A 20,844-nucleotide genomic window follows, 5' to 3' on the forward strand; every position below is an offset into this window, starting at 1 on the left:
AATACAAGCATGTTTAACACATATAGTTAATATTGTTAAAAAATTAAAGGTGTTTAATGATAATACAAGCATGTTTAATACATATAGTTAATATTGTTAACAAGTAAAAGGTGTTTAAAGATAATGCAAGCATGTTTAACACATATAGTTAATATTGTTAATAAGTTAAAGGTGTTTAAAGATAATACAAGCATGTTTAACACATATAGTTAATATTGTTAATAAGTTAAAGGTGTTTAAAGATAATACAAGCATGTTTAACACATATAGTTAATATTGTTAACAAGTTAAAGGTGTTTAAAGATAATACAAGCATGTTTAACAAATATAGATTCCTTTCTTTCATGAAGACAAGAATATAAGTTGGTGTATTACCTGATTCTGATGACTTGCATTGATTGGAATCAGACAGTGGTGCTGATAATGTCCGCATTTTCGAATGGAGGAGAAAAAAAGTTCTCCTTTCTGTCCAATACCACATGAAAGTGGTTGGTTTTTGGCATCTTATTTGTCCAGCTTCCGTACTCCTTTGTATACACTTTACAAGAAATACATTGTCGGCAAACTCCGTAGCTTGCTAGCTTGTGCACGCCAGCTTTCTGAGACGGCTATTTTGTTAGCGCAACTGTGCAGTCGGTCTTTGGAGTTTTGACGACAGGTACGGCGCCAGAGTCTGTTGAAATAAAGTGTTTCTCGCCTTCCAGTCGGTCATTTTAATGAGCTGGCAGCAGCCAGCGTCATCTCAGAAGACCCTCGGGTGCCGTGAATGTCAATCAAGTGACGAAAGTGACGTCATAGTGAAGATTTATGATGGCTCATTTTTAGGACTATTTTTTTAATGGCTGGCTGGTGATCGACTGACACACCCTCCGAGATCGACCGGTAGCTCGCGATCGACGTAATGAGCACCCCTGGTGTAGACATAGAAAGTAGCAAAAAAAGCTCACTCGCCTCCTTACGATGGCTGTCCAGCCAAAACCAAACATTGGACGTAAAAACTTTATAACCAGGGTTAAAGTAGACGAGTGTGTGAACAAAATGAGACGTTAAGCATCGAGCTACGTGAAAGTAGAGCTGAGCTACAAGAGGAGGTAATCGTGTCTTTTTGGCGTTTGTCTCAGAGCAATCGTCCATTAAAATGGTATGTACTAGAGATGCGCGGTTTGCGGACACAACCGCGGAGTCCGCGGATTATCCGCGGGTCGGGCGGTTGAAATAAAAAAAAATTAGATTTTATCCGCGGGTCGGGTCGGGCGGTTGAAATAAAAAAAAATTAGATTTTATCCGCGGGTCGGGTCGGGCGGTTGAAATAAAAAAAAATTTGATTTTAAATAGATTCAGGCGGGTGGCAGTTAAACCAATTGGTAAATATATATACATAGTTAAATGTTGTTACCCACATACGAAAAACGAGCAGGCACCTGCTGCATATGCCACAACAGAAGAAAAAGAAAAGAAGAGATGGACACTTTTACGGAGCGGAGAAGGGACGCCTCGCCGGGGTCCGGGACCGAGGCCCCTTCCCCCGAGAGGGCCCCACCGGGAGCCGTAGCTGAGGTGATCCGCGAGAAGGGCCCGACGCACGTCCAGGGTCACCACCGCGCCCACCGCACCGACACCCCGCCTCGTCCGCCTTCGCCGCGGCCGGCGTCACGCGCAGCAGGTAAGCAGCTTACCTGCCCGCCACCCCCGTGGCCGGGGGCTCGTAACAGGGGGCTCGTAACAGGGGTCACTCCGCGCGCTCCGCCCGCGCAGCTTACCTGCCCGCCACCCCCGTTGCCGGGGGCGCGTAACAGGGGTCACTCCGCGCGCAGTGCGCTCACGAAAGGGGTGGGGCTCACCCTGGTGAGCCGAGTGGGCCACTTTTGGTAAGCAGAACTGGCGCTGCGGGATGAACCGAACGCCGGGTTAAGGCGCCCGATGCCGACGCTCATCAGACACCAGAAAAGGTGTTGGTTGATATAGACAGCAGGACGGTGGCCATGGAAGTCGGAACCCGCTAAGGAGTGTGAAACAACCCACCTGCCGAATCAACTAGCCCTGAAAATGGATGGCGCTGGAGCGTCGGGCCCATACCCGGCCGTCGCCGGCAGCGAGAGCCGCGAGGGCTAGGCCGCGCCGAGTAGGATGGCCGCCGCGGTGCGCGCTGAAGCCTCGGGCGCGAGCGCGGGTGCGAGGGACATCGCACCTCCACGCGCTTGGAGGTGCGCTCAGCGCGGCTCCCAGATGATTGCGCACTGGTGCACGTCTGGGCCGTGACAGCGTGGCACGCATTGAATGTCTGTGCTGCATTGGATCAGACTCCTTTCTTTAACAGGCAAAAGCTTTATAACCTCACTAATGCCTTGCATCGTCTATAAAGTTAAAGTTAAAGTACCAATGATTGTCACACACACACTAGGTGTGGCGAGATTATTCTCTGCATTTGACCCATCACCCTTGATCACCCCCTGGGAGGTGAGGGGAGCAGTGGGCAGCAGCGGTGGCCGCGCCCGGGAATCATTTTGGTGATTTAACCCCCAATTCCAACCCTTGATGCTGAGTGCCAAGCAGGGAGGTAATGGGTACCATTTTTATAGTCTTTGGTATGACTCGGCCGGGATTTGAACTCACAACCTACCGATCTCAGGGCGGACACTCTAACCACTAGGCCACTGAGTAGGTTATATATCTAATATAGACGATGCAAGGCATTAGTGAGGTTATAAAGCTTTTGCCTGTTAAAGAAAGGAGACTGATCCAATGCAGCACAGACATTCGCGTGCCACGCTGTCACGACCCAGACGCACACCAGTGCGCAATCATATGGGAGCCGCGCTGAGCGCACCTCCAAGCGCGTCTCGCTGCCGGCGACGGCCGGGTATGGGCCCGACGCTCCAGCGCCATCCATTTTCAGGGCTAGTTGATTCGGCAGGTGGGTTGTTACACACTCCTTAGCGGGTTCCGACTTCCATGGCCACCGTCCTGCTGTCTATATCAACCAGGGTGAGCCCCACCCCTTTCGTGAGCGCACTGCGCGCGGAGTGACCCCTGTTACGCGCCCCCGGCAACGGGGGTGGCGGGCAGGTAAGCTGCGCGGGCGGAGCGCGCGGAGTGACCCATGTTACGAGCCCCCGGCCACGGGGGTGGCGGGCAGGTAAGCTGCTTACCTGCTGCGCGTGACGCCGGCCGCGGCGAAGGCGGACGAGGCGGGGTGTCGGTGCGGTGGGCGCGGTGGTGACCCTGGACGTGCGTCGGGCCCTTCTCGCGGATCACCTCAGCTACGGCTCCCGGTGGGGCCCTCTCGGGGGAAGGGGCCTCGGTCCCGGACCCCGGCGAAAGTGTCCATCTCTTTTTTTTTTCTTCTTCTGTTGTGGCATATGCAGCAGGTGCCTGCTCGTTTTTCGTATGTGGGTAACAACATTTAACTATGTATATATATTTCCCAATTGGTTTAGCTGCCACCCGCCTGAATCTATTTAAAATCTAATTTTTTTTTATTTCAACCGCCCGACCCGACCCGACCCGACCCGCGGATAAAATCGAATTTTTTTAAATTTCATCCGCCCGATCCGCGGATAATCCGCGGACTCCGCGGTTGTGCCCGCAAACCGCGCATCTCTAATATATATATATATATATATATATATATATATTTTATTTTTTTAATTATTTTTATTATATATATATATATATATATATATATATATATAAAATAAATACTTGAATTTCAGTGTTCATTCATTTACACATATACACACACATAACACTCATCTACTCATTGTTGAGTTAAGGGTTGAATTGTCCATCCTTGTTCTATTCTCTGTCACTATTTTTCGAACCATGCTGAACACCCTCTCTGATGATGCATTGCTGTGTGGCACGCACAAAAGTGCTTTCATCAAATGCGAGGGACATCGCACCTCCACGCGCTTGGAGGTGCGCTCAGCGCGGCTCCCAGATGATTGCGCACTGGTGTGCGTCTGGGCCGTGACAGCGTGGCACGCATTGAATGTCTGTGCTGCATTGGATCAGTCTCCTTTCTTTAACAGGCAAAAGCTTTATAACCTCACTAATGCCTTGCATCGTCTATATTAGATATATAACAACGGGCGGGTGCGGTTCTGATCAAATGTTACATCGGGTGGATGGCGGATGGTTGACGACTTTCTGATGCGGTTGCGGATGAAATAATTGCCTATCCGCGCATCTCTAGTATGTACCCATTAAATTGGCCCATTTTTTTATTTATTCCTGAATAGCGTCGCCATGGTAACACGAAATGTTCCCAACTTAAAGTACCCCCGCCGACGGTATAACATATGTGGGGGTTCGTTGGCCGGCTGGTCTCGTATTAGACGTAAGAGAAACGTGCGGAACTATAACAATAAAAGTTGAAGTATGAGCAGTAATAAAATGGGCTGCTTACATCGCAGCAGGCCCATAATTAAGTTGAACGTGCCTTGCAGTACCCGGCAAGCCCACCATGATGATCAGCACCACCATCGGCAACACGGCGCTGATCCAGTGGCAGCCCCCCAAAGAGATGGTGGGGGAGCACGTGGGCTACCGGCTGCAGTACAAGCGAGCCGAGGAGGACGCCTTCACCGTCAGGGACTTCCGCAAGACCGACGACCACTTCACCGTCACCGGCCTCCACAAGGGGGCGACCTACGTCTTCAAGCTGTGCGCCAAAAACCGCGCCGGCAACGGCGAGGAGTACGCGAAGGAGGTCAGCACCCCCGAGGACGTCCCCGGCAGCTACCCTCTGAACCTGAGCGTGGTCGGCCTGACCGCCACCGCCACCCAGCTGGCCTGGGACCCGCCCCCTCTGGCGGACCGCAACGGGAGGATCGTCAAGTACGTGGTGGTCTACCGGGACATCAACAGCCAGAACAACAGCTCCAACGCCACCGCCGACACGCGCATGACCGTCCAGGGCTTGCGGCCCGACACCACCTATGACATCAGAGTGCAGGCCTTCACCAGTAAAGGCGGCGGGCCCATCAGCCCCAGCATCCAGAGCAGGACCATGTCCACCTCCATGCCGGGTAAGCTTGCCTTCATTGTCTTTCTCCTCCCCACAAACCGCAGCTTCCTGTTTCAAACCACACCGCCGCCTGGACCGCCGCCATCCGGCGGCGTCTGATCCGAGCCAAGAGGCTTCGCGGGGAAAAGATTAAGTGCGCAGCTTTTTGTGAGGCGCCGGAGCGGAGCGGGCGTGTATTACGGCCTGTCAGCGTGCCAGCTTTAGAAAAACACTTTAAGGCTGCTTAGAACAGCACTTTTGTGAGGTCTACCTCTGGCAAACCTACACGTTTGTAGAACCAAGAATCAGTGTTTTATTTTGAAAAATACTTTCATTTACTTTCCATCCATTAATTGTGCATGGAAGTCACAAACGCATAGCATTTTACTTATATGACCCAATCCAAACAACCTTCCCTAGTCATGGCGCAAAATTAAAAAAAGCAACCAACACACGCACATAATACAACCTGCTCACTAAACTTTGTGGGTATTCTAAAATATGTTGAAGTACCATAAAAAATTCTAATTTCGCTGCCTAGAACAGCACTTTTGTGAGGTCTACCTTTGTCAAACGTAGAACCAGGACACACAACTGGTCCTAAATCAGTGTTTTATTTTGGAAAACACTTTCAGTTAAATCCAAGGTTTGTTTACTGCAGAGCATTCATACATACAGCATATATTTGGCGTAAAGCAATCCAATATCGGGCAACATATGCATGCTATGCTAACTTTTTTTGGACAGGGTGTCCAAACTATGGCCCCGCGGGCGTCTTCAATTTGGCCCACGAGATGTCATGAGTTTGATAAGGAATCTGGCCCCGTTCTCATTTAATTTTAAACATCTCACAATTTATTTGTTGTCGTAAATCAGGTCAATTACCATTAATTGTGCGTGGAAGTCACAAACGCATAGCAAATTTACTTATATGACCCAATCCAAACAACCTTCCCTAGTCATGGCGCAAAATTTAAAAAAAGCAACCAACACACGCACATAATACAACCTGCTCACTAAACTTTGTGGGTATTCTAAAATATGTTTAAAAAATTCTAATTTCGCTGCCTAGAACAGCACTTTTGTGAGGTCTACCTTTGTCAAATGTAGAACCAGGACAACTGGTCCTAAATCAGTGTTTTATTTTGAAAAATACTTTCAATTAAATCCAAGGTTTGTTTACTGCAGAGCATTCATACATACAGCATATATTTGGCATAAAGCAATCCAATATCGGGCAACATATGCATGCTATGCTAACTTTTTTGGACAGGGTGTTCAAACTATGGCCCCGCGGGCGTCTTCAATTTGGCCCTCGAGATGTCATGAGTTTGATAAGGAATCCAGCCCCGATCTCATTTAATTTTAAACATCTCACAATTTATTTGTTGTCGTAAATCAGGTCAATGACCATTTATTGTGCATGGAAGTCACAAACGCATAGCATTTTACTGATATGACCCAATCCAAACAACCTCCCCTAGTCATGGCGCAAAATTTAAAAAAAGCAACCAACACATGCACATAATACAACCTGCTCACTAAACTTTGTGGGTATTCTAAAATATGTTAAAAAATTCAAATTTCGCTGCCTAGAACAGCACTTTTGTGAGGTCTACCTTTGTCAAACGTAGAACCAGGACACACAACTGGTCCTAAATCAGTGTTTTATTTTGAAAAATACTTTCACTAAGAACCTTTTTGTATTTCAAGGGTTTCATCTAGAACCCACACAGGGAGTTCCACTAAGAACCCTTTTTGAGGGTTCTACCTAGAACTGTGTGTGTAAGGTTCCACCCAGAACCCCCCATGAGAGGTTCTAAAAGAACCCACGCAGGGAGTTCCACATGTTTCAAGGGTTTCATCTAGAACCCACACAGGGAGTTCCACTAAGAACCCTTTCGTATTTCAAGGGTTTCATCTAGAACCCACACAGGGAGTTCCGCTAAGAACCCTTTTGTATTTCAAGACTTTCATCTAGAACCCACGCAGGGAGTTCCACTAAGAACCCTTTTGTATTTCAAGGGTTTCATCTAGAACCCACACAGGGAGTTCCACTAAGAACCCTTTCGTTTGTCAAGGGTTTCATCTAGAACCCACACAGGGAGTTCCACTAAGAACCCTTTTGTATTTCAAGACTTTCATCTAGAACCCACGCAGGGAGTTCCACTAAGAACCCTTTCAGGTTTCAAGGGTTTCATCTAGAACCCACACAGGGAGTTCCACTAAGAACCCTTTCGTATTTCAAGGGTTTCATCTAGAACCCACACAGGGGGTTCCACTAAGAACCCTTTTGTATTTCAAGACTTTCATCTAGAACCCACACAGGGAGTTCCACTAAGAACCCTTTCGTTTGTCAAGGGTTTCATCTAGAACCCATGCAGGGAGTTCCACAAAGAACCCTTTTGGAGGGTTCTACCTAGAATGGTCCTAAATCAGTGTTTTATTTTGAAAAATACTTTCAATTAAACCCAAGGTTTGTTTACTGCAGAGCATTCATACATGCAGCACATATTTGGCATAAAGCAATCCAATATCGGGCAACATATGCATGCTATGCTAACTTTTTTTGGGCGGGGTGTGCAAACTATGGCCCCGCGGGCGTCTTCAATTTGGCCCTCGAGATGTCATGAGTTTGATAAGGAATCCGGCCCCGATCTCATTTAATTTTAAACATCTCACAATTTATTCGTTGTCGTAAATCAGGTCAATTACCATTTATTGTGCATGGAAGTCACAAACGCATAGCATTTTACTTATAAGACCCAATCCAAACAACCTTCCCTAGTCATGGCGCAAAATTAAAAAAAAAGCAACCAACACACGCACATAATACAACCTGCTCACTAAACTTTGTGGGTATTCTAAAATATGTTAAAAAATTCTAATTTCGCTGCCTAGAACAGCACTTTTGTGAGGTCTACCTTTGTCAAACGTAGAACCAGGACACACAACTGGTCCTAAATTAGTGTTTTATTTTGAAAAATACTTTCAATTAAATCCAAGGTTTGTTTACTGCAGAGCATTCATAGATACAGCATATATTTGGCATAAAGCAATCCAATATCGGGCAACATATGCATGCTATGCTAACTTTTTTTGGACAGGGTGTCCAAACTATGGCCCGCGGGCGTCTTCAATTTGGCCCTCGAGATGTCATGAGTTTGATAAGAAATCCGGCCCCGATCTCATTTAATTTTAAACATCTCACAATTTATTTGTTGTCGTAAATCAGGTCAATTACCATTAATTGTGCATGGAAGTCACAAACGCATAGCATTTTACTTATATGACCCAATCCAAACAACCTTCCCTAGTCATGGCGCAAAATTAAAAAAAAGCAACCAACACACGCACATAATACAACCTGCTCACTAAACTTTGTGGGTATTCTAAAATATGTTAAAAAATTCTAATTTCGCTGCCTAGAACAGCACTTTTGTGAGGTCTACCTTTGTCAAACGTAGAACCAGGACACACAACTGGTCCTAAATCAGTGTTTTATTTTGAAAAATACTTTCAATTGAATCCAAGGTTTGTTTACTGCAGAGCATTCATACATACAGCACATATTTGGCATAAAGCAATCCAATATCGGGCAACATATGCATGCTATGCTAACTTTTTTTGGACAGGGTGTCCAAACTATGGCCCGCGGGCGTCTTCAATTTGGCCCACGAGATGTCATGAGTTTGATAAGGAATCTGGCCCCGTTCTCATTTAATTTTAAACATCTCACAATTTATTTGTTGTCGTAAATCAGGTCAATTACCATTAATTGTGCGTGGAAGTCACAAACGCATAGCATTTTACTTATATGACCCAATCCAAACAACCTTCCCTAGTCATGGCGCAAAATAAAAAAAAGCAACCAACACACGCACATAATACAACCTGCTCACTAAACTTTGTGGGTATTCTAACATATGTTAAAAAAAATCTAATTTCGCTGCCTAGAACAGCACTTTTGTGAGGTCTACCTTTGTCAAACGTAGAACCAGGACACACAACTGGTCCTAAATCAGTGTTTTATTTTGAAAAATACTTTCACTAAGAACCTTTTCGTATTTCAAGGGTTTCATCTAGAACCCACACAGGGAGTTCCACTAAGAACCCTTTCGTTTGTCAAGGGTTTCATCTAGAACCCATGCAGGGAGTTCCACTAAGAACCCTTTTTGAGGGTTCTACCTAGAACTGTGTGTGTAAGGTTCCACCCAGAACCCCCCATGAGAGGTTCTAAAAGAACCCACGCAGGGAGTTCCACATGTTTCAAGGGTTTCATCTAGAACCCACACAGGGAGTTCCACTAAGAACCCTTTCGTATTTCAAGGGTTTCATCTAGAACCCACACAGGGAGTTCCACTAAGAACCCTTTTGTATTTCAAGACTTTCATCTAGAACCCACACAGGGAGTTCCACTAAGAACCCTTTTGTATTTCAAGACTTTCATCTAGAACCCACGCAGGGAGTTCCACTAAGAACCCTTTCATATTTCAAGGGTTTCATCTAGAACCCACACATGGAGTTCCATTAAGAACCCTTTCGTTTGTCAAGGGTTTCATCTAGAACCCACACAGGGAGTTCCACAAAGAACTCTTTTGTATTTCAAGACTTTCATCTAGAACCCACGCAGGGAGTTCCACTAAGAACCCTTTCGTATTTCAAGGGTTTCATCTAGAACCCACGCAGGGAGTTCCACTAAGAACCCTTTCATGTTTCAAGGGTTTCATCTAGAACCCACACAGGGAGTTCCACTAAGAACCCTTTCGTATTTCAAGGGTTTCATCTAGAACCCACACAGGGGGTTCCACTAAGAACCCTTTTGTATTTCAAGACTTTCATCTAGAACCCACACAGGGAGTTCCACTAAGAACCCTTTTGTATTTCAAGACTTTCATCTAGAACCCACGCAGGGAGTTCCACTAAGAACCCTTTCGTATTTCAAGGGTTTCATCTAGAACCCACACAGGGAGTTCCACTAAGAACCCTTTCGTTTGTCAAGGGTTTCATCTAGAACCCATGCAGGGGGTTCCACTAAGAACCCTTTTGTATTTCAAGACTTTCATCTAGAACCCACACAGGGAGTTCCACTAAGAACCCTTTCGTATTTCAAGGGTTTTATCTAGAACTCACACAGGGAGTTCCACTAAGAACCCTTTCGTTTGTCAAGCGTTTCATCTAGAACCCATGCAGGGAGTTCCACTAAGAACCCTTTCAGGTTTCAAGGGTTTCATCTAGAACCCACACAGGGAGTTCCACTAAGAACCCTTTCGTATTTCAAGGGTTTCATCTAGAACCCACGCAGGGAGTTCCACTAAGAACCCTTTTGTATTTCAAGACTTTCATCTAGAACCCACGCAGGGAGTTCCACTAAGAACCCTTTTGTATTTCAAGACTTTCATCTAGAACCCACGCAGGGAGTTCCACTAAGAACCCTTTCGTATTTCAAGGGTTTCATCTAGAACCCACACAGGGAGTTCCACTAAGAACCCTTTCGTTTGTCAAGGGTTTCATCTAGAACCCATGCAGGGAGTTCCACTAAGAACCCTTTCAGGTTTCAAGGGTTTCATCTAGAACCCACACAGGGAGTTCCACTAAGAACCCTTTCGTATTTCAAGGGTTTTATCTAGAACCCACACAGGGAGTTCCACTAAGAACCCTTTCGTTTGTCAAGCGTTTCATCTAGAACCCATGCAGGGAGTTCCACTAAGAACCCTTTCAGGTTTCAAGGGTTTCATCTAGAACCCACACAGGGAGTTCCACTAAGAACCCTTTCGTATTTCAAGGGTTTCATCTAGAACCCACACAGGGAGTTCCACTAAGAACCCTTTCGTATTTCAAGGGTTTCATCTAGAACCCACACAGGGAGTTCCACTAAGAACCCTTTCATGTTTCAAGGGTTTCATCTAGAACCCACACAGGGAGTTCCACTAAGAACCCTTTCGTATTTCAAGGGTTTCATCTAGAACCCACACAGGGAGTTCCACTAAGAACCCTTTTGTATTTCAAGACTTTCATCTAGAACCCACACAGGGAGTTCCGCTAAGAACCCTTTTGTATTTCAAGACTTTCATCTAGAACCCACGCAGGGAGTTCCACTAAGAACCCTTTCGTATTTCAAGGGTTTCATCTAGAACCCACACAGGGAGTTCCACTAAGAACCCTTTCGTTTGTCAAGGGTTTCATCTAGAACCCATGCAGGGAGTTCCACTAAGAACCCTTTCAGGTTTCAAGGGTTTCATCTAGAACCCACACAGGGAGTTCCACTAAGAACCCTTTCGTATTTCAAGGGTTTCATCTAGAACCCACGCAGGGAGTTCCACTAAGAACCCTTTTGTATTTCAAGACTTTCATCTAGAACCCACGCAGGGAGTTCCACTAAGAACCCTTTTGTATTTCAAGACTTTCATCTAGAACCCACGCAGGGAGTTCCACTAAGAACCCTTTCGTATTTCAAGGGTTTCATCTAGAACCCACACAGGGAGTTCCACTAAGAACCCTTTCGTTTGTCAAGGGTTTCATCTAGAACCCATGCAGGGAGTTCCACTAAGAACCCTTTCAGGTTTCAAGGGTTTCATCTAGAAACTAGAAATCTCACAATTTATTTGTTGTCGTAAATCAGGTCAATTACCATTTATTGTGCATGGAAGTCACAAACGCATAGCATTTTACTTATATGACCCAATCCAAACAACCTTCCCTAGTCATGGCGCAAAAAAAAAAATGTTTGGTGCATTTTAGCTGCTTGATATTTCTGAGTGTTCATCATTTTTGACAAATGGAGAAATAATAAAGATCCAGATGTTTCCCTCAGTGTTCACCAAGGACTTTGGCGTAAAAGCGGTGATGAAAACCTCCGTCCTGTTGACCTGGGATGTTCCAGAAACCTTCGAGTTCGAGGTGCCGCTCAGGGTACGTCGACGGTGACCGAGCGGAAAGAGCCGGGCGACGTCGGGTGTGGCGTTAACCGTGTCCTTCCCCCTGGCAGATCCTCTACAACCAGCAGAGCGTGGAGGTGCCGGGCCACCAGAAGAGGAAGCTGATCACGCAGCTGCAGCCCGACACGCATTACTCCTTCGTGCTCATGAGCCGCGGGAACAGCGCCGGCGGCCTCCAGCAGCAAGTCTCCACCCGGACTTCGCCGGACCTGCTCAAGACCAGGCCGACCGAGTACGAGCAGGACGCGGAGGAGGGCGGGAAAGTGAGCGTTCGGCTCCCGAAGGTGCCGCTTGGAACGCCTGTCAGGTCTGTGCTTCCTAGTTTGGACCCAATTTGAGTATTTTTTTTTCTACATTGTTCCTGAAGTATTTTTTAATGTGGTGTAGATGCTTCTACCTTGTGGTGGTCCCTGTGACCCCCACTTCTCTGATGTGGGAGAATCCCGACGACATGGATCTTCATGAGGTGAGTGCACAGACCTAATATGTATACAATATTACAAATAAAAAGGGTCCCTACTTTGCTAAAATTCAGCGTCCAATGTAGCGAACGCCCAGTAGGGCGAGTAGATGCATTCCAATACTTGTCTACTACGCTAATTGTCCGTTCCTGGCCTTTCAAATTGATCATAATTTCGCCTTGCAACGCGGAAGGTTTCTCCGAGATGTTGTCCAGTTTTGCGATTCGACTCGGAAATGTGCCTGCAGCTCTGCCCATCCTACACTCTTAGAAATAAAAGTGCTGAGTAGAACCATATAAGGTTCGTCGGCTCGTCCTCATAGGAGAACCCTTTTTATAAAGGTTCCACCTGGAACCCTTTTGGAGGGTTCTACCTAGAACTGTGTGTGTAAGGTTCCACCCAGAACCCCCCATGAGAGGTTCTACAAAGAACCCACGCAGGGAGTTCCACTAAGAACCCTTTTGTATTTCAAGACTTTCATCTAGAACCCACGCAGGGAGTTCCACTAAGAACCCTTTCAGGTTTCAAGGGTTTCATCTAGAACCCACACAGGGAGTTCCACTAAGAACCCTTTTGTATTTCAAGACTTTCATCTAGAACCCACCCAGGGAGTTCCACTAAGAACCCTTTCGTATTTCAAGGGTTTCATCTAGAACCCACACAGGGAGTTCCACTAAGAACCCTTTCGTTTGTCAAGGGTTTCATCTAGAACCCATGCAGGGAGTTCCACTAAGAACCCTTTTGGAGGGTTCTACCTAGAACTGTGTGTGTAAGGTTCCACCCAGAACCCCCCATGAGAGGTTCTACAAAGAACCCACGCAGGGAGTTCCACTAAGAACCCTTTCATGTTTCAAGGGTTTCATCTAGAACCCACACAGGGAGTTCCACTAAGAACCCTTTCAAGTTTCAAAGGTTTCATCTAGAACCCACACAGGGAGTTCCACTAAGAACCCTTTCGTATTTCAAGGGTTTCATCTAGAACCCACACAGGGAGTTCCACTAAGAACCCTTTCGTTTGTCAAGGGTTTCATCTAGAACCCATGCAGGGAGTTCCACTAAGAACCCTTTCATGTTTCAAGGGTTTCATCTAGAACCCACACAGGGAGTTCCACAAAGAACTCTTTCATGTTTCAAGGGTTTCATCTAGAACCCATGCAGGGAGTTCCACTAAGGACCCTTTCAGGTTTCAAGGGTTTCATCTAGAACCCACGCAGGGAGTTCCACTAAGAACCCTTTCATGTTTCAAGGGTTTCATCTAGAACCCACACGGGGAGTTTCAAAAAAATATATATCTTTCATGTTTCAAGGGTTTCATCTAGAACCCACACAGGGAGTTCCACTAAGAACCCTTTCGTATTTCAAGGGTTTCATCTAGAACCCACACAGGGAGTTCCACTAAGAACCCTTTTGTATTTCAAGACTTTCATCTAGAACCCACGCAGGGAGTTCCACTAAGAACCCTTTCGTATTTCAAGGGTTTCATCTAGAACCCACGCAGGGAGTTCCACTAAGAACCCTTTCATATTTCAAGGGTTTCATCTAGAACCCACACAGGGAGTTCCACTAAGAACCCTTTCGTTTGTCAAGGGTTTCATCTAGAACCCACGCAGGGAGTTCCACTAAGAACCCTTTCATGTTTCAAGGGTTTCATCTAGAACCCACACGGGGAGTTTCAAAAAAATATATATCTTTCATGTTTCAAGGGTTTCATCTAGAACCCACACAGGGAGTTCCACTAAGAACCCTTTCGTATTTCAAGGGTTTCATCTAGAACCCACACAGGGAGTTCCACTAAGAACCCTTTCGTATTTCAAGGGTTAACTTATAATTTCATGGCTGCAACACGTGCCAAAGTAGTTGGGAAAGGGCATGTTCACCACTGTGTTACATGGCCTTTCCTTTTAACAACACTCAGTAAACGTTTGGGAACTGAGGAGACACATTTTTGAAGCTTCTCAGGTGGAATTCTTTCCCATTCTTGCTTGATGTACAGCTTAAGTTGTTCAACAGTCCGGGGGTCTCCGTTGTGCTATTTTAGGGGAGACAGGTCTGGACTACAGGCAGGCCAGTCTAGTACCCGCACTCTTTTACTATGAAGCCACGTTGATGTAACACGTGGCTTGGCATTGTCTTGCTGAAATAAGCAGGGGCGTCCATGGTAACGTTGCTTGGATGCCTCCAAAACCTGTATGTACCTTTCAGCATTAATGGTGCCTTCACAGATGTGTAAGTTACCCATGTCTTGGGCACTAATACACCCCCATACCATCACACATGCTGCCTTTTCAACTTTGCGCCTATAACAATCCGGATGGTTCTTTTCCTCTTTGGTCCGGAGGACACGGCGTCCACAGTTTCCAAAAACAATTTGAAATGTGGACTCGTCAGACCACAGAACACTTTTCCACTTTGTATCAGTCCATCTTAGATGAGCTCGGGCCCAGCGAAGCCGACGGCGTTTCTGGGTGTTGTTGATAAAACGGTTTTCGCCTCGCATAGGAGAGTTTTAACTCGCACTTACAGATGTAGCGACCAACTGTAGTTAGTGACAGTGGGTTTCTGAAGTGTTCCTGAGCCCATGTGGTGATATCCTTTACACACTGATGTCGCTTGTTGATGCAGTACAGCCTGAGGGATGGAAGGTCACGGGCTTAGCTGCTTACGGGCAGTGATTTCTCCAGATTCTCTGAACCCTTTGATGATATTACGGACCGTAGATGGTGAAATCTCTAAATTCCTTGCAATAGCTGGTTGAGAAAGGTTTTTCTTAAACTGTTCAACAATTTGCTCAGGCATTTGTTGACAAAGTGGTGACCCTCGCCCCATCCTTGTTTGTGAATGATTGAGCATTTCATGGAATCTACTTTTATACCCAATCACATACCTGCCAACTACTCCGGTTTTCCCGTAATTCGTACGGTTTTCATCAACCTATTCCGGGTTACGGTTGCAGTGATAAAAAATACGGTTTTTCATTAATTAAAAAAAAAAAAAGGGTGAAAACTACGCGAATTGCACCTTGTGCAGACAAGATTTTTCGATCGGACACGGAGGAATTAGCGATGTAAAAGACCACGTCGGGACAAAAAAAACACAAGTCTAATGCCGTTGCTAGCGATACAAGTGGAAAACTTTCAACGTTTTTCGTCGCCCAAACAGATTCTTTGGATGTGATAAATGCCGAAGTTTTATTTACGGAGGCAATAATTGAGCATGGACTTCCAATCGCACTGGCTGATCACATGGGACAGTTAAATGTTTGTAATGCAACCTTTAAAAATCATTACGCGGTGATCGCGGTCCCAAAAATAAACTTTTCTTGCATGATAATGTCCAGAAAAACTCGCTTTATATTACTATAGAGTCCTTTTAACGAATGAGTTTGATGGTTTATCACAAACCTTAAATGAAAGAAGTCCTTTGTTCTCCTGCACCATGCATGCGCTTTGGCCTTGCTTCGTGTTTGGTGCGCAATCCTGTCGGCTGTATTTCACAGCACGACATACTGTTAAAAAGTGTTTATACTATTTATGCTTTCAAGTCCAAGTTGAAGAAATCGTGTTAAATGTTGACAGCATAACTACCAAAATACAGAAGTATGTCCTTCATATTTTTGCAATGCTATTTCTGTTGAAAAGTTCAAATGATGACATTAGAGATGTGATGTGCCACTTTTCAAGTGTCTGATGGCTTCAATTAATTGTCATGAATTTTTCATATTTTGAATTCTTTTGAAAGGCTTACAAAAAAAACTACATTTGAATTGTAATTCCATGCTATCCTGGACCCTGGCTACTAGGTTTTTCTGATTTCAAAAGTTGGCAGGTATGCAATCATGGCACCCACCTGTTCCCAATTAGCCTGCACACCTGTGGGATGTTCCAAATAAGTGTTTGACGAGCATTCCTCAACTTTATCAGTATTTATTGCCACCTTTCCCAACTTCTTTGTCACGTGTTGCTGGCATCAAATTCTAAAGTTAATGATTATTTGCACACAAAAAAATGTTTATGAGTTTGAACATCAAATATGTTGTCTTTGTAGCATATTCAACTGAATATGGGTTGAAAATGATTTGCAAATCATTGTATTCCGTTTATATTTACATCTAACACAATTTCCCAACTCATATGAAAACAGGGTTTATATAAATCATCCAGTTTTTTTTTTTCCATCTAATCTGGTAGCTCCTGGACACGGAGGGTGGCGCGCGGAGGAAGAGGAGCCAAAGCACGGACTTCCTGCAGCCTTACATCGCCGCCAAGCTGGACTCCCTGCCCGAGGTCTTCACGCTGGGCGACGAGCACAGATACCACGGCTACCGCAACAAGCCGTTGCCGGGGCAACAGCAGTACCGCTGCTTCGTCCTGGCCGAGCTGATGGACCTGGACTCGGTAAGTCACGTTTGCAACCACACGGCAGGATGAGTGCCTTGAACGTTAAATGGAGCGTCTAGATCAGGGGTGCCCAAGGCCATATTTGGCCCGCTGAGTCCAAAAATATTAATTTCTTTCCATCCATCCATCCATCCATTTTCTTCCGCTTATCCGAGGTCGGGTCGCGGGGGAAGCAGCCTAAGCAGAGAAGCCCAGACTTCACTCTCCCAAGCCACTTGGTCCAGCTCTTCCCGTGATCTAAATAAATATTTTGAATGTTGTGAAAGAATTGAAATGGTTGGCGTTGGAATTTTTCAAATCGGTCGAGAATAGTTGAAGTAGTAACATTTTTAATTGAGAAATTAAATTATGGAAAGCCGGGAATTTTTCCAGTTCAAAAATCAACTTGGTTTTTGTGTCCTGATTAAGAGGAATGTTTTGACGGGGGAACGGCTGAAGTGGGTTGAAAAATGGGAGAAGGAGTAGTCGACAGAAAAACGGGTTTGAAAAATACGGGAATTCTGGGAATTCCTGGAATTTTTTTAACTTGTAAAAATGTCCAGGATGAGTGAAATGTGTTGAAGGTGGAATGATTTGAATCAGACAAAAAATGTGGGAGTAGTGGAACTTTGAAAAATGTCCCATTCTTTTCAATGGGAATTTCATGGAAATTTGGGGATTTATTTGAACTTGGAAAAATGATAGTTTGAATGTCCAGGATGAGTTGAATGTGTTGAAGATGGAATGGTTTGAATCGGTTGAAAAATGTGGAACTGGTGGAAGTTTGAAAAATGTTGTATTCTTTTGTATGGGAATTTCATGGAAACTTGGGAATTTCAGTAAAAGCGGGATTTTTTTTGTTGAAAATGCTAAATATTTTGAATGTTGCGAATGAGTTGAAATGGTTGGTGTTGGAATTTTTAAAATCAGTTGAAAAATGTTGAAATAGTAACATTTTTAATTGAGAAATAAAATTATGGGATTTCTGGAAAACCGGGAATTTTTCCAATTCAAAAATCAACTTGGTTTTTGTGTCCTGATTAAGAGGAATGTTTTGACGGGGGAACGGCTGAAGTGGGTTGAAAAATGGGAGAAGGAGTAGTCGACAGAAAAAAGGGTTTGAAAAAAACGGGAATTCTGGGAATTCCTGGAATTTTTTGGAACTTTGAAACGTGTCCAGGATGAGTGGAATGTGTTGAAGGTGGAATGGTTGAAAAATGTGGAAGGAGCAGTCGACAGAAAAAAGGATTTGAAAAAACAGGAATTATGGGAATTCCTGCAATTTTTTTGTACTTGGAAAAATGATGGTTTGAATTTCCAGGATGAGTGGAATGTGTTGAAGGTGGAATGGTGTGAATCGGGAAAAAAATGTGGGAGTTGTGGAACTTTGAAAAAGGTCCCATTCTTTTCAATGGGAATTTCATGGAAATTTGGGAATTTCGGGAAAAGCGGGAATTTTTGGGGGGGAAAATGCGAAATATTTTGAATGTTGTGAAAGAATTGAAATGGTTGGTGTTGGAATTTTTCAAATCGGTCGAGAAATAGTTGAAGTAGTAACATTTTTAATTGAGAAATTAAATTATGGAATTCCGGGAAAACCGGGAATTTTTCCAGTTCAAAAATCAACTTGGTTTTTGTGTCCTGATTAAGAGGAATGTTTTGACGGGGGAACGGCTGAAGTGGGTTGAAAAATGGGAGACGGAGTAGTCGAGAGAAAAACGGGTTTGAAAAAAACGGGGATTCTGTGAATTCCTGGAATTTTTTTAACTTGTAAAAATGTCCAGGATGAGTGAAATGTGTTGAAGGTGGAATGATTTGATCCATCCATCCATCCATCTTCTTCCGCTTATCCGAGGTCGGGTCGCGGGGGAAGCAGCCTAAGCAGGGAAGCCCAGACTTCACTCTCCCCAGCCACTTGGTCCAGCTCTTCCCGGGGGATCCTGAGGCGATCCCAGGCCAGCCGGGAGACATAGTCTTCCCAACATGTCCTGGGTCTTCCTCGTGGCCTCCTACCAGTCGGACGTGCCCTAAACACCTCCCTAGGGAGGCGCTCGGGTGGAATCCTGACCAGATGCCCGAACCACCTCATCTGGCTCCTCTCCATGTGGAGGAGCAGCGGCTTTACTTTGAGCTCCCCCCGGATGACAGAGCTTCTCACCCTATCTCTAAGGGAGAGACCCACCACCCAGCAGAGGAAACTCATTTCAGTCGCTTGTACCCGTGATCTTATCCTTTCGGTCATGACCCAAAGCTCATGACCATAGGTGAGGATGGGAACGTAGATCGACCGGTAAATTGAGAGCTTTGCCTTCCGGCTCAGCTCCTTCTTCACCACAACGGATCGATACAGCGTCCGCTAGAGATGCGCGGTTTGCGGGCACAACCGCGGAGTCCGCGGATTATCCGCGGATCGGGCGGATGAAATTAAAAACAATTAGATTTTAAATAGATTCAGGCGGGTGGCAGTTAAACCAATTGGTAAATATATATACATAGTTAAATGTTGTTACCCACATACGAAAAACGAGCAGGCACCTGCAGCATATGCCACAACAGAAGAAAAAAAAAAAAAAGAGATGGACACTTTTACGGAGCGGAGAAGGGACGCCTCGCCGGGGTCCGGGACCGAGGCCCCTTCCCCCGAGAGGGCCCCACCGGGAGCCGTAGCTGAGGCGATCCGCGAGAAGGGCCCGACGCACGTCCAGGGTCACCACCGCACCCACCGCACCGACACCCCGCCTCGTCCGCCTTCGCCGCGGCCGGCGTCACGCACAGCAGGTAAGCAGCCTACCTGCCCGCCACCCCCGTGGCCGGGGGCTCGTAACAGGGGTCACTCCGCGCGCTCCGCCCGCGCAGCTTACCTGCCCGCCACCCCTGTTGCCGGGGGCGCGTAACAGGGGTCACTCCGCGCGCAGTGCGCTCACGAAAGGGGTGGGGCTCACCCTGGTTGATATAGACAGCAGGACGGTGGCCATGGAAGTCAGAACCCGCTAAGGAGTGTGTAACAACCCACCTGCCGAATCAACTAGCCCTGAAAATGGATGGCACTGGAGCGTCGGGCCCATACCCGGCCGTCGCCGGCAGCGAGACGCGCTTGGAGGTGCGCTCAGCGAGGCTCCCATATGATTGCGCACTGGTGTGCGTCTGGGTCGTGACAGCGTGGCACGCGAATGTCTGTGCTGCATTGGATCAGTCTCCTTTCTTTAACAGGCAAAAGCTTTATAACCTCACTAATGCCTTGCATCATCTATATTAGATATATAACAACGGGCGGGTGCGGGCGGGTGCGGTTCTGATCAAATGTTAGGTCGGGTGGATGGCGGATGGTTGACGACTTTCTGATGCGGTTGCGGATGAAATAATTGCCTATCCGCGCATCTCGAGCGTCCGCATTACTGAAGACGCCGCACCGATCAGCCTGTCGATCTCACGATCCACTCTTCCCTCACTCGTGAACAAGACTCCCAGGTACTTGAACTCCTCCACTTGGGGTAAGATCTCCTCCCCAACCTGGAGATGACACTCCACCCTTTTCCGGGCGAGAACCATGGACTCGGACTTGGAGGTGCTGATTCTCATCCCAGTAATTTCTTTCCAGCTCACACAATAATTTCAGTTTACTGTTAGCAGAAAAAAAAAACTGTACGGCTGGTTTTGCGCACTGATTAGCAAATGGGCCGTGAAACACTTTAATTGGTCTCTAAGGTGGGAATGGTTCTATTTTTTTGCACAATACTCTCATGCTGTCGTTGAGATATTGTGAAGCAGCTGAAGTTTGTGTCGGACTTGATGAAGCTCCACGTTAGTCTGCTCTGTATGCGTGCTGCGCGTCACCGGTCTCTTCAATAAGTCATAGATGGACAGCCGGAGGAGAGTTGAGGCGGCGTGGACGGCCTTTTAATGCTATCAGGGCTGCGGGATCGCTCTTCTGATGTCTTTGCTTGTTTTTCCTCCTTAAAATGAGCAGCAGAGTGACTTTTTTGACAGCAGAACATTTCTCGGGTCGGAGCTTTTCGTGATGCCGTGCAGGCGCCGCAGACGCAACACGACTCGGGAGTTTG

The 20,844-nt window shown here is 46.1% G+C and overlaps 1 protein-coding gene across 1 annotated transcript in view; it reads left to right on the forward strand.

Annotated features, from left to right (window-relative positions):
* Positions 1-20,844, forward strand: part of ptprfa (protein tyrosine phosphatase receptor type Fa) — a 429,990-nt gene that overhangs the window by 344,368 nt on the left and 64,778 nt on the right. Inside the window, exons 14-18 of the mRNA XM_061978426.1 lie at positions 4,449-5,030; positions 11,823-11,920; positions 11,997-12,253; positions 12,334-12,412; positions 16,595-16,801. Coding sequence (XP_061834410.1) covers positions 4,449-5,030; positions 11,823-11,920; positions 11,997-12,253; positions 12,334-12,412; positions 16,595-16,801 — 1,223 coding nt within the window. The remainder of the gene's footprint in view (positions 1-4,448; positions 5,031-11,822; positions 11,921-11,996; positions 12,254-12,333; positions 12,413-16,594; positions 16,802-20,844) is intronic.

Source organism: Nerophis lumbriciformis, linkage group LG18 (genome assembly GCF_033978685.3).
Source record: "Nerophis lumbriciformis linkage group LG18, RoL_Nlum_v2.1, whole genome shotgun sequence".
Classification (NCBI taxonomy): domain Eukaryota; kingdom Metazoa; phylum Chordata; class Actinopteri; order Syngnathiformes; family Syngnathidae; genus Nerophis; species Nerophis lumbriciformis.